General features: G+C 39.1%; 1 protein-coding gene across 1 annotated transcript in view; it reads left to right on the forward strand.

Moving 5' to 3' along the window:
• Positions 1-14,661, forward strand: part of RASA3 (RAS p21 protein activator 3) — a 157,731-nt gene that overhangs the window by 128,087 nt on the left and 14,983 nt on the right. Inside the window, exons 10-16 of the mRNA XM_042459711.1 lie at positions 21-177; positions 1,679-1,827; positions 6,706-6,820; positions 8,036-8,110; positions 10,337-10,460; positions 11,469-11,575; positions 14,145-14,222. Of these exons, the coding sequence (XP_042315645.1) occupies positions 21-177; positions 1,679-1,827; positions 6,706-6,820; positions 8,036-8,110; positions 10,337-10,460; positions 11,469-11,575; positions 14,145-14,222 (805 nt within the window). The remainder of the gene's footprint in view (positions 1-20; positions 178-1,678; positions 1,828-6,705; positions 6,821-8,035; positions 8,111-10,336; positions 10,461-11,468; positions 11,576-14,144; positions 14,223-14,661) is intronic.

Genomic DNA, 14,661 nt, shown 5'->3' on the forward strand with positions numbered 1-14,661 from the left:
GTTTTTTCCCCATCTGTTAGGCATTTCCTGCAGCCCAGAGATAATGGAAACAAGTCACTGAAACCTGATGACCTGGGTTCCTTGAGGTTAAATGTGGTTTACACAGAAGACCATGTTTTTCCTTCAGACTACTACAGCCCACTTAGAGACCTCTTGTTAAAATCTGCAGATGTTGAGGTAATTTGCTTGCTGTATACTCACTTTTACTCCTGACATTTTATAAATATTACAAAACAAAATGGTGGCCAGTCAGAGTCTAGACCAACAGTGCACGAAGTCCAACCAACCCAGAGTCTCTGCATCATCTAAATGGAATTCTGGTCCAGAGACCATTTCTGCTCTGCAGGTCATAATGTCACTCTTGCTTCAGCCAGAAAAGATGCTCAAGGCAATTACTTCCCATTCTGTTTTTGGCTGAAAAAAGTCGTTTTTCCTTCATTTTTGGAGGAGAGGTTGGGGAAGTAGTGGAAGAACAAGGGGATTCAAACTGCCATGTTTTTGTCATGGTTTAGGTGCTTGGGTGGCATATTTGGGTTTAAAAATCAGCCAATTTTAATAGGGGTTTGGAAGAGTTTAGGGGCCACAAAATAAGGTCCCACAGACTTCACTTTCCCCACCCCTGCTGTACATCTAGCAACCACCTCCCTTAAACACTCCGTCTCTAGACTTCTTAGCACTCATCAGCTATCCTCTTTTTGCATATCATATAGCTTTGAAAGAACCAATGCTGTGATGTTCCCTCTTAATTCACTTTCCTTTCTCTTTCTTTCTTTCTTTCTTTGTTTGTTTGTTTCATTCATTCATTCATTTTTTTAAAAACCATAACACTCTCTTTCCCTTTTATCAGTCACTTCATCAATGTTCACCATTCTTTCAACTTCCTTGCCTCTGGGCTATAAAGAGTCTACATACTTTCCTGGGATCTGTACCTGATTTGCAAGGCTAAACATACCCAGCTCCCTAAGTCTCCTCATAAGGCATGGCTTCTCTTGGGCTTGAATTGGACTGGCTCCCCCCCACACACACACACACCCCAATATGGTAGAAATGGCCCACACACCTCCTGGAAAGCATTTTGTAGCAGGGGGCTTGAAACATTTTGCGCTTTTTTTAACCTGGGAGGTCTAGGGAGGCATCAGATATGATAGACATTTCCTCAACACCATTTTAGAACAAAAACATGTTTTTTGGGGAAATATTTTTGCAAAAATATGTTGACAACCCTGCAAGGCCTTAGAGACCTCAAAAATGGTCCTGAGGGGCCCATGTGAGCCATGGGACTGGACTTTGCTCATGTGTGGTTTAAACCATCACTATGCTACTAGGATTGTAATGCTGACTTCCACACTTCAGTTTTTGTCCCATAATTGTAACTACTGTTACCACTATACTTCTACTATTGTTATTTTACTTTATTTATATCTTACCTTTCTATAATGAGATTATACCTAGCAACATATTTAAATATGTGTGTAAATATGTAGCAGCTAGCAACATATTTAAAACAATACAAATTAAAAGTAGTACAGTACAAAACTATTAATAAAAATATAAATATAAGATTTTAAAAATAAACACCACTTTTCCCTCCCTACTTGTTGATGCTAACCCACCCCTGTTCTTCTCTTAAAGCCTAAATGACTATGTATTTAAAACTGTTGTTTTTCTTCATGTTTAGCCTGTTTCAGCATCTGCTGCCCACATACTGGGTGAAGTCTGCAGGGAGAAACAGGAGGCAGCCATACCTCTGGTCCGACTCTTCTTACATTATGGCAAAATAGTGCCTTTCATTAGTGCAATCGCAAATGCTGAAGTGAAAAGAACTCAGTAAGTAGAGCAGTGCGTTTACAGTGGGCCCTTGGTAACCACTGGGGTTTGGTTCCAGAACCCCCACTCCTGTAGACACCAGAATCCATGGATGCTCATGTCTCATTATATACAATAGTGTCGTAAAATGGCATCCCTTCTATAAAATGGCAAAATCAAGGTTTGCTTTCTGGAAGTGTGTGCGTGTGTGTGAACTATGGTTAGTTGAATTTGTGGCTGCAGAATCCATGAATATGGAAAGCTTACTGTATTTTCAAGAATGAAAGTCGCTGCAACATAAAAACATGCCCAGGACTGCAGAATCACAAACAGCTCAGCTGCCATCTAAATTGTTGGGAGGTGGACAGGGAGGAAAGAAATTTAATATCTACTTAAGGCTCAAAAACCAAAGTCTGTGAAGATAAAACATTTATTGTGGATCTCTTATGGCTTTCATCCATAAGATATGCTTATTTAAATGCAGTTTCCTAGAAGATCAGTGAGACATACTTCCAACTGAATGTATTTAGCCTTAGGATGCCCCATTTCTTTAAACACACACACACCCCTGCCAATATCATGGCTTTATATAAATCCTTGAATTAACACACAGAACTTCCAGACCAGCTTGCTTTTGAGGAGGTCAGGCACGCATTTTTATCAGGCAATGCTATAAGCCTGCCTTTATTTTGTTTCCATTCCTCAGGTATTATCCATTCTGCTTGCCTCTTGTCAGTGCCACAGTTCCTAAAAATATTTGAGTTTTCTGGTTGAAAAATGTGAAGTTTTTTGTTACATAGATTTAATAAACATAAATAGTCCCTGAGCATCTGGGGTTTATGAACTGAGATGACCTTCTTACAATTTAAACTGTTGACTTCTTCCTGGTAAAAACTGGGTGGATTTAACAGCAAGGAATCTTTTATACTACAGAATTAAAGCAGCAGGATTCCACTTTAACTGGCATAGAGCCATCCTATGAAATCATGGGTTTGCAGTTTTGCTGTTGTTGTTGTTTTCCTCCTTGTTTCCAACCTATGGCAGCCCTAACACAGGAAGAATGCAGAAATCAAAAGCCTTTTGTCTGTAAATATAAACTGTAAGCCAGGCCCACCCTACTCTGCCCCACCTCACTCCCATCAACAATACCCAGACCACCTGATCCCTATCAGTAATACTTAGGTGTGCTCCTGGATTCTGATCTGAGCCTGGATGCACTGGTTTAGGTTGTGTCAAGGACTGCATTTGCACAGTTAAAACTAGTGCACTAGCTGCATCCATTCCTTCAGAAATCAAATGCAGCTACAGTGACACATGTCTTGATTACATCCCATTTGGATTACTGTAACACACTCTAGGTGTGGCTGTTTTTGGAGATGGTTCAGAAACTTAAGCTGTTAACCAGGGCTGGTTACAGGGACCATTTTACCTCCCTGTTGAAACAGCTCTGAAATGACTACTGATCCATTTCTCGGCAGAATTCAAAGTGCTGCTTTAGATATTTAAAGCCCTACACTATTTGCGCCAACTATCTGAATGACTGTATCTCCTTATACAGGCCAGTGTGAGCTTTAAGATCTGCAGCAGAAAGCTTTCTCTCAGTCTCACCACCTTCACAGGTGTGGTTGATGAGGACTTGGGAGACAGCCTTCTACATGAGTGTTCCCAGGCTCCCTTCCACTTGAGATCTGCCCCCCTTCCTGCTCTCTTTCAACTGACAGATGAAAACATTTTAATTCAGGCAGGCCTTTGAATTTTAATTATGGATCTGTAGTATACATGTGTTAAGTGGTGTGCTGCATTTTGTAAAATCTTTTAAATTAAACGATTGTGCCAACTTGGTATGATTGGCCAGCATGGTGTAGTGGTTTCAGCATTGGATTTAGGACACTGGGAGACCAGGATTCGAATGCCAGCTCAGCTATGGAAACCCAGTGATTGACCTTGGGCAAGTCACACTCTCTCAACCTCTGAAGTTGGCAATAGCAAACCACCTCTAAAGAAATTTGCCAATAAGTTTGATTTGCCTCAGAGTTGCCATAAATTCAGAAACAATTCGAAGGCACAAAACAATAACAACAACTGTTTTTGATAATGTTTGAAATAATATTGTTATTTAAGTCTTTTTCAACATTTGTAAATTAATGTTTGAGCTTGATATTTTAAAAATTATTGTAATCTGCCTTGAATCCCATTTTGGGAGAAAGGCAGATATAAATTCAATTAAATAAATAAAATTATTAATGCTTCACAAGAAAACATCTGAGAAATCTTTTTTAGAAAAAGGCAGACCAACAGTTAAGAGTCTTCTTCAATTTCATCTTCATTTCTAATCCTTGATCTATAGTTTGTATGTCTGCTTGTCTGTCTCTGTTATGTCTAGTCCCTTCTTCCTCTCATTTCTCCACCTGTCTTTCTGTCTTACCACTCACTTTTGTCTTTTCCCTCTTCTGTATTTATTCTGTACTCTTCCATATGTCTCTAGATATGTATGGTTCCCTCTGCTCTTATTCCGTGTGTTTCTGTCCCTCCACTCCTCTTTCTCTCGTTTCTTATGCACTCTTTGTTGCCCTCTCACATTTTCTGCATAGGCTGGCCTTTCTTTCATGTGCCTCTGTAAGACAGTGTGTTGCAAGCTTCTTCTTCCTGGTCCTCCATAATATTCTATGCTGCCAGTTGTACTTGCTTTAGGTTCTAGTTTAAATCCCAATGCAGTGTGGTTGATATTACTAGATTTGTTCCAGTTTCTGAATCATACAGGCTGTACTACACCTCAGTCAATTTTATTTACTGTCTTTGACCAAAGTATCTGTAAAATATATTGAAATTAACCAGTAAAAGCAAACTTACTAATATACCAGTACATCTACATAAAATCAGTCAAAACACAAATGTGAATATAGACAAGCAGCACCGCACACCAGGATTGGGGGGGGACCTATCTTCTAGCATCCCATTTCCAACTTTTAACAGTAATTCTGGTCCTTAGTGATTTGTCTATGTGTAGCAATGACAGCTGCACAGAATCGAGCCATGTTCTCAGTTATTTGTGAGTCTACAGCCTCCAGCATTAATGTCAAGTAGTAATCAGCCATTTGTCCTGGGAATTTTTGTAAAATTGGGTAAATTAAAGAGGAACACACACCTTGATAGAATGGGCAATACAATATAACATGCAGAAGTGATTCAGCTGAAGTATCAGAACATAAACATGTCCAATTCTCATAAGGGAGCTTCATATATTTTCCTTCCACAACTGCAGAGGGAAGGACGTTAAAATGGGCTGTAGTGAAGGTTGCTCTAGGTTTTGGTGCTATTAGCTTGGCCAAATAGGTTGGCCTAGCAAAAGTCAATTCCAGTCTTCCTAAAACTACTCCACCTCGTAGACTAGTCTTCTCTAGTCAGATGATCTGGGGCAATGCTATCTGGTTTCCAATATTAGGTTGTCACTTTGTCCTTCATTTCCAAAAGTAAAATGTGTTTTGTTGGGCTTTGCATTGGGTTTATACTTGGGAAACCTTGTTTCATATCTCCACTCCAATATGAAACTTGCAGGTAGCCTCCATAATCTGACACATGTGATTATTATGAGAATAAAATGGGATAACCATGGAGAAAGGGAGAATACATATGGAATAAATATGAGGGTCGACAATAGTTCTGCATTCTGAGATGCTGATTACTATTGGTGCTACACAACTGTGGTTTTGTGTCCTACAGCCAAATATGAAGCCTAGGCAACGCATGTTACCTCTATTGCCACTTAATTGTTCCATTTTATCTACCATGAAAGGTAGTTCTGTAACATTGACTGAGAAATGTCTCCCCTGCTTACATAAGAGGAAGAAGATGCTGTGCCTTGTTAGGCAGGATTAACAGCCAGATAGGAATTTATCACACGAGAGGAATTTCTCTTAATTTCAAATGAAAAGAAAGTGGAGCCAGAATGCATTCACGTGAATTTGCTAGTTTAGCGAATTTACATGAATTTGAATTGTGTTCAAACTGACTTCCAATTGCCCGAAAATAGTTTGCCGTTGTCTGAAATTGTGTGTGATGACCTCTCACGCAATAACGTTAAACCCCATGATTGCGTTCGGATTGCCATTGGATTATACTTCCAATTTCCCTTGTCTGATAACGTCCATAGTTATTCCATCTTTCTTTTTCTGCTTTGTTTCTCTAGAATGCTGCCTATTCACAGTGAGAAAAGAATATGGGGAAATTTATTTAGAGCTTAGCATTCTAGAGTGTACTGTATCTGATTTTCTTAAAGGACCCAATTTGGAAACCAATGCATGAGCTTCACTGGAACAGTCTCTGCCTTACAAATGGTGGAATCCTACTTTCATTCTTATTGACTGAGGTCCGTGGCTGTCATTTATCTCAGCTTGTAACATGGCCCTAAAATAGTGGATAACATATTTTAATTCAGAAAACATTTGGGGGTAGCTGTGTTGGCCATTTAACAAATACAAACGAAAATCCATTGGTGATACCTTTTAGCAGGAGGAGCTTGCCTGCAAAATACATCCTCCCCATCATAACATCTTTACTAAGGACTGAAACAACATGCAGGCATCTGACTAACATCTCCAATTGTTTTTTCTTCTCCTGTTTGGTTTTTAACATCTTGCCTGATGAAGAAGCCCATGGAGCTTTGAAAGCTTGCAACAAGTATATTGTGCATTTTGGTTGGCCAATAAAAGATATCACTGATGGACTTTTGTTTGAACATATTTTAATGACACCCTCTAATGGACACCTCATAGGCCTTGGTTGAAAGAGATTGTGTGGAAGTGCTCTAGCAGCAGGAACTTTACCCATTCTAACATTTTTGAAAATCTTAATGCCTTTTTTTATATGAAGACTATATGATATAAAATTATCTGCTTTCAGAGATCCAAACACCATTTTCAGAGGAAACTCATTAACATCCAAGTGCATTGATGAAACAATGAAACTGGCAGGAATGCATTATCTTCAAGTTACACTAAAGCCAATTATTGATGAGGTGAGACCACCTTCAAATAATTAATAAGCCTGCAGTCTTTTAAAGGATATTTGCAATTGTTTTCCTCATTCCAAGAATGTTTGTCTTGACTAATGTTCAGAGGCTGGGAACCTGTGAGAATCCTATGTTGCTTGCCCAGGAAGTCAAGAGTGTCACCTGCCTGCCTTACACTTCTGTGAAATTACATTTTGTTGAGTGGCCACAGAGAGAAGTCTTATCTTGCAGAAATAAGCATTGTGATCCAGAGAAAGTATGCAGTGTGCTTACAAAGGAAGCAACTTACTAAAATGTGTGATTATTTTTAGATGGGTGTGCATCTTCTAGCTTGACAGTGTGGCATTATTTTATTATCTCTGCAATGCAGTTAGCCTGTCCTCCTTCCCAGTGTCACAAATAGACATACCACAAATTTCCTTTGAGTCAGCATTTTCCTATCTGATCTGTTAATGTCAAGTCAGGCCATACTAAAGATCTGTACAATTTTTTTAAAAACAGTATAACAACATTGTTATTTCATTTGACTGGCATTGACTTGTATTGTATTGTATTGTATTTTACTGTATATTGTGGTTATATGATGATGTTTTTAATCTGTTGTGTATTTTGTAAACTGTATTGCTGATATTGATGGGATCCCACCTCGATCCACAGGGAGAGGCGGGAAATAGAAACATAAAAATTATTATTAAATTATTATTTTCTTAAACAAAAAGGGGGGGTAGAAATATATTACTTTAAGTGTTCACTTGGTGAAGAAGAGTTTTGAGTTAATGTCAGTTACATGCAGTCATTACTTGCAAATTGAGAGCCAGCCTCTCTTCCCCTCTAGCCTAAATTACTCTCCCCCTTCATTTTTCACCCTGAGCTACCATTGAACATTACATCTGTAAAGTAGGTAGCCACTAGAGTTTCCATCTTAACCAGCATTTCAAAACAAAGTTTGGATTTCTAAACCCCTAGTTTAGAGAAAACCATGGTTAGTGTTAGTGCTTTTTATTATTATTACTATTAAGGTAGTGAGAGAAGTTAGTGTCCTGGGATTGTTCCTAACTTAAAAAATAGAGGGGGATAATTCACACTGTCGCTCCCCATCCTACAAAAACTTGGCCAGTTAAAGTAGAATCAATTATTTGTGTAAGGAACTTCAACAAGGCAAATCCCACATTAAGATAATCCAGTACACTGATTGCAATTCTTCCTTTCTTCCTCTTTTAGATTTGCCAATTGCATAAGCCTTGTGAAATTGATCCTGTAAAGTTGAAAGATGCTGAAAATTTGGAAAACAACAGGGTAGGCATTTCATTTTTAGCTGAAAAACAGGTTTCGCTTTACTATTATTATTACTCTATTGGCATGATTTGTGTACTAAATGAGGTGCTTTTTGCAGCTAGAACAAGTGTCAGTGAACATATTTGCTATTCTTGATACAGTATTAGATTTTATAGTTCTGGAAGGTAACAGGTTATTTTTCTGTGCAGATGTTGTAAATCAGTGTAGCTACAACAAGGGGTTTTCACTAAATTCATATACAGAAGGAAGTAGCATATAGATTACATTGTCAAATGTGAGGGGGATTTCTTTGAAAGTACATAGTGGAAAGATTCAACTTTACTCTGACTTCCCAGAACCTAAAGAGCAGGTTTGTGCACAGTAAATGAATAACAAAATAAAATGTCTACACACTGGAATCTGTATTTGAGTTTCATGTAACTCCCACCCTCATTGCAGGAATTTCATCATGTTTGAAGGAATGTTAGATCAGATGTGCTTGTGCATGCCTGATTTCAGCAGTTATTTGCTGTTATTCTCCAGCCCATATATATCATAAGCAAGACAGCAGTGTGTTGTAGAGCTAGGGAACCTTTAGCATTCCAGATTGTTGGCCTGCAACTCCCATTAATCTCAACCAGAATGGGGAATGGTACAGTGACTGTCGGAATTGTAGTCCAAAACATCTGGAGGGCTGAAAGTTTCCACCCATCTTCTTTAGCGAGAAAAAGTTAAAGAAACAAAGAGTTGTTGTCGTTGTTGTTGTAATTATTATTATATTTATTTGTATCCCACTCTTTTCCAGAACTGGGACTCAGACTGGCTTCACAATATTAAAAGAATAATACAATTAAAACATAGAAAAGAAGTGCATTAAAATAAATTAAATTATTACAATGTTAAAATAGATAGCTATTAAAAGAATAAAATACATTTTTAAAAGATGAAACTGTATAAAACACTTTAAAATGAAACAACATCCTATGCCAGTCAATTACAAATATTCTGTTTTAAAAGCCTATCTGAACAGGTAGGTCTTAGCCTGCCGGCGGAAGGCCAAGAAAGTGGGAGCCATTCTGGCCTCCCTGGGAAGGGAGTTTCAGAGTCTAGGAGCAGTGACCGAGAAGGCTCTCTCTCACATCCCCACCAACCGTGCTTGTGATGATGGTGGGATGGAGAGTGGGACCTCTACAGAGGATCTCAGAGCCCTGGCCGGTTCATACAGGGAGATCCGGTCTGCCAAATAGCATGGACCTGAGCCATATAGGGCTTTGTAGGTCACAACCAGCACTTTGAATTGTGCCTGGAAACAAACTGACAGCCAATGGAGCTGTTTCAACAGGCGAGTTGTGTGGTCTCTGTAACCTGCCCCAGTTAGCCTGACTGCTGCTCTTTGGACCAGCTGAAGTTTCCAAACACTCTTCAAAGGCAGCCCAAAATAGAGCCCATTACAATAGTCCAAACGGGATGTAATCAAGGCAGTAGCACCAGGGCCAGATCCGGCATCTCAAGGAATGGGCGCAGCTGGTGCACAAGCTTTAAACTTTCAAAAGCATTCCTGATCACTGCAGAGACCTGGGCCTCTAGGTTCAAAGCTGAGTCCAAGAGTACTCCCAAACTGCAAGCCTGTGTCCCTATTCCCTGTTCTGCCTTCCAACTGACCAGCAGCAAATGTAGGAACTTAACATGTAATAATGTAGCATTTTTAAAGGCACATTTGTTAACTAACCTATGGATCAAAAAACTAATTCAGGCACACCGAAAGGTGTATAAACATCAAGTAGTTTATAAAAAAAATTCTTGTTTGTTTGAATTAGAGATTCCCCCAAATACTTTAATTTAATTTTTCTTTCAAATATGGTTTGAAATATGGTTTTATTTCAAATATGGATCTTCTTTTCTTTCAAATATATTTTTCCACATGGCATTGAGGCATTGAGTGGTGAGAGGCTTAAATTCAGAAAAATACCAATCAAAGTCACTGTAAGTGTCTGGAACTGAATGCATGGTTATTTGGATGAAGGCCAACGTTTACTGAACACGTTAATTTATTGGTGACTTAAAATACCACAAAAGAAATTAGTATAGGGAGACTTGTGTCCCTATACTATGGCATAGTATTTGGTCATTATATTTTTAACAAATATCAACATTTTAAAAAATGTACTTTTTTTTCATTGCAGTGAAAACCTGGAATTGTTTTAGCTTGCTTGTTTTATCTGATGGTGGTTGTTGTTTTTCTCCAAGGAAAATCTTAGGCAATATGTAGACCGGATATTCACAGTTATTTCAAAATCTGGGGTCAGTTGCCCTACAGTCATGTGTGATATCTTTTTCTCACTGAGGGAGTCAGCAGCCATACGTTTCCAAGGTATGTTACCATGAGGAACTGAAACTCCAAAAACAATATTAAGCTGCTTCCAAAATTATTTATTTATTCATGCAATTAATCACCATTGTAACTAGCAATATAATTCCCTACATATTCCTGTAAAGTTATATTTCACTACATGTTCCTTCTTTAATACAGGTTGGGAGTTTAATTGGAAAACCACTTTTGTAAATGAGTCAGTCTCCAGTTCCCAACAGAAATTCTCAGTGTCATTCTGTTCCTCTCCATTAAGTTTTTTAAAAACTTCTTCCTGTGTGTTTTGTTTTGATTTGGGAGAAGTGTTAATTTTTCCACTTTAGAACAGTGAACGTTTCTAGATTGCATGGACATTCCACCTTAGGAATTGACTGATATGCTAGAATTCCACAGAAGCTTTATGAGAAGGTACAGGAGGATGGAAAATGAAGTCTGGAAGTTTAAATTTGATGTAGGGCTTGTTAGCACTCAGTCTCAGAATCTGATCTAGAATAGATGAATCATTAAACAGAATTATCATGATCATGATCGTGTGTGGAGTACTGCTGAATAAATATGGCCTGCTCTGCATTTCTACACGAAGAACCAACTCAGTAACTAGTGTTAGCATAGTGGCTATTGTATTAAGTTCAGTATCTTACTTTTTCTGTGGGTTTACTGGGATGTCTTCATGAAACTATGGTTCTGTGTGTGTATGTGCCCTCAGGTCACCAGTTGAGCTATGCCAACCCCATGAATTTCATAGGGTTGTCTTAGGCAAGGAATACTCAGATGTGGTTTTGCCAGTCCCTTGCTCTGAAATATAGCCTACAGCACCTGGTATTCATTGGCAGTCACCAAGTACTAACCAGGGCTGACCTTGCTTAGCTTCTAAGATTTGACAGGATCTGGTGCCTTTAAGGTAATTAGGTCTTTAACCATGGTTCTACTCCCTCATTTTTACTGTAGTCTTAGCTTCTTTTTAAGATTGGAATTATAATTGGCAATTTGTGTTCTGTTTCTAAATTACAGATGACCCTGATGTTAGGTATACAGCAGTAAGCAGCTTCATTTTTCTGAGATTCTTTGCACCTGCAATTCTTTCTCCAAACCTCTTCCATCTTACACCACATCATCCAGTAAGTCTTGCATCTTCCTAATGGAAAAGTATTTAGGAAGTCCCTATTTAGACTATAATATCTTCTGTTTCAGTTCTTGCAACCTACCACAACTCATGTATGCTTTAGCCATTATGTAGCAACTTAGATCCTAAACACACTGCAGAAATCATCCAGTTCAAGACTGCTTTAACTGCCCTGGCTCAGTGCTAGAGAATCCTGGGAATTTAGTTTATTGTGTACCAGAGCGCTCCATGATAGAGAAGACTAAATGTATCACAAAACTATAGTTCCCAGAATTCCCTAGCACTGAGCTAACATAGTTAAAGCAGTCTCAAATGAGATTATTTCTGCAGTGTGTTTTGGACCTAAGTCATAGTTTACATCAGTTTTGTACAGTTGAAAGGTCTTTGGCTGACAGGAGACTACCTATGTAGTGTTAGTAGATAGTAATAGATCAGGGATGATGAAAATGCAGCTGGGGGAGTGTCCCTCCAACCCCTTGTTGCAGCTCACCAAGCCCAGACACCGTCAAAGCCCCCACTCCATTTTAAAATGTTTGCTTCCCCCATCACTTCAAACACATTAAAATTAACGTTGTGGACCTATATACATTGTTAACATTGTTACACCTATATACACACTCTGAAAAACAGACAAAGGTTGGCCAGGAAAAGGCATGATGCACTGCCAGTTTGCCAGCAACATGATGATGCAGCCTGCCAGGGATACACAGATGAAGATGGGCCTCTTCCTCTCCCCCCCCCCCCCCCCAAAAAATGCAGTTGCCCACCACATGGTAGATCTTAAAATTTGCCTAAGAAAGACTTGTGCTACTTATGTGGGATTGAATGCAGAAAATTCAAAAGCACATTCTCACTAATGTAAGTATTACATTTGCAATGCAAGCAGCTGGAATAAAAATATTATTATGCTGCAAACCTGTGCACATCTGTCTTACACTTAGTCCCATTAAACTCAGTGGGACTTAACCTCTGACATGCCTTGGGTTGCAGAATTCTGTGTATATGTAGCTGCTGCCTCAGATGTATAGGTAAGAATGGGCACTGAAATCAGAGGCTAAGTGATAGAGGAAAAGCCAGAGGGACTGATTCGCCCATGGAATCAATTAGCATGTATTTGAAGGCATATAAAGAAAAGTTAATATGTTTTGTTTTATTACATTTGAAAAATGGAATGGAATGCAGTTTCCAATAGGCCTTCATAAGACACTTGCCCATCTTCATCCCAATACTCATAGCAAACAAGTTTTCAAATGCCCATAAGATTCAAAAGCAGATTGTAGGGAGATACTGCTTGAAAAGAAGAATGTTAAAAGCCCTACTAGGCCACACTTATATCTCTGTAACAGTATCTTACGTTCAAATTAACTGTTGGAAATTTTCTGAAAAATAAATCCTATATAAGTTTGTGAAGAACAGATAAATATTTTGATTCTGGACATATCAGGGCTCAGAAACAAAACAAGATCAGAATTTAGGTATTAATATGCTGTACAAACTGCAAGGAAGCTCTGTCTTGTTTCCTACCCACTCACCTCCCTCACAAGCTCAAGCTGAGGGCCCGAACAGACAGGCCAAAATAAAGCTGCTTCGGATCACTTTGGAGGTATGCTGTTTAAATGATGATTGCATCCTAAGAGGCCAGAAGCCACACCAAAGCCATGCTCCAGTCCTAAGGACTGCAGCGCAGCTTTGGTGCAGCTTCTGGCCTCTTAAAATGCATGTGTCATTTAAACATCATACCTCCAAAGTGACCCAAACCAGCTTTATTTTGGCCTGTCTGTTCAGGCCCTGAGATTCCAGTGGAATGTAATTGTTCCTAGAATTCAAGTACACAGAGCAGTCTTCATCCAGCTGATGGCCACATTCCTTTATGAGCCAGTGTAGCATAGTAATTCCACTTACGGACCTACACTACAGTTAGCCATTCACCAAGCCCCAGATCCACCATCCAGTTTCTGTAGCCCTCCCCCGAGGCCATTGCAGGTCTGGTGGACAACAAGGAGTGAGATCAGAGAAGTATCTGGCTATGCCACTGAAACTGGCTGCAAAATGATTTCATTATCTGTGAGGCTGTCAGAGTACCCCTAGCAGATGTCAGCAGAAGATATAATCATTTCACATCTGGCTGTGGGACATAGCCAAATGCTTTGCTAATCCCATCCATGCACTCCATCAGTCATGGAATGGCTGTGGTGAGGGTACAGTAGGTCTAGAGGGGCTTTGTTCATTGAGGAGCATAGAAGGGAATACTAACCTGTGCATCAACCAAAAAAGAGACATACGCAGGGGCAAAGTTGACCTACACCTGTGTACACCATTAACAGGATGCCAGCCATTGTGCAGAGCAAAATGAAGCAAAGCAGCTGTGGAATCATTCCACTACAAGAAGCTAGATGTTGCAGCCCTTAATGTTGATTTCAGCTATAATTCTCTTGTACTCTAGGTATACGACCGCAAAGTTCTTTCTTTTATGTGTAAAACTGAAACTAGCATGATAGTATGTACATTTTTGTGGTTTCCTGAATACTAACCATGATACAATGGTTTTCTCCCCCTTTTTTTAGGATCCGCAGACCTCAAGAACTTTGACACTGATTTCCAAGACTATACAAACATTAGGCAGCTTATCAAAGTCTAAGTCTGTAAGAATTTCACATTCTTGTCCTGCCTTTTTACGTTGGTATTTCACACACACGTTAGAATTATGTTTTTTGTTATTTGTGGTTAAATCAGTTTAGCAGCAACAGCATCATAGCAAACGTGTATTACACAGGTATTTGGTAAAAATCTACTAGATCTGAGCTTCTGGTAAATAAACAGGATACATTGGTAGGTGAAAAGAAACTTACTTTATTGCTACTTCTAGGTTCTACAAAATAAATAATCAGTAGAGAAAACTATACTTGGTAGAAGAGACCCTAGACCTGACTCTCATGTGTGTAAGTAAGAAGAAAAAACATGTTTAGTAGCATGACCTGGTTTCTGCGACCATGCTTGGTGAGAGCAAGAGAGAGGAAGAGAACAGAGAACAAAGAGTAATAAACTTTATTGATCCCTAGAAAAGGGAGGGGTATGGGAAGT

This window comes from Sceloporus undulatus, chromosome 3, assembly GCF_019175285.1.
Source record: "Sceloporus undulatus isolate JIND9_A2432 ecotype Alabama chromosome 3, SceUnd_v1.1, whole genome shotgun sequence".
In the NCBI taxonomy this organism is placed as follows: domain Eukaryota; kingdom Metazoa; phylum Chordata; class Lepidosauria; order Squamata; family Phrynosomatidae; genus Sceloporus; species Sceloporus undulatus.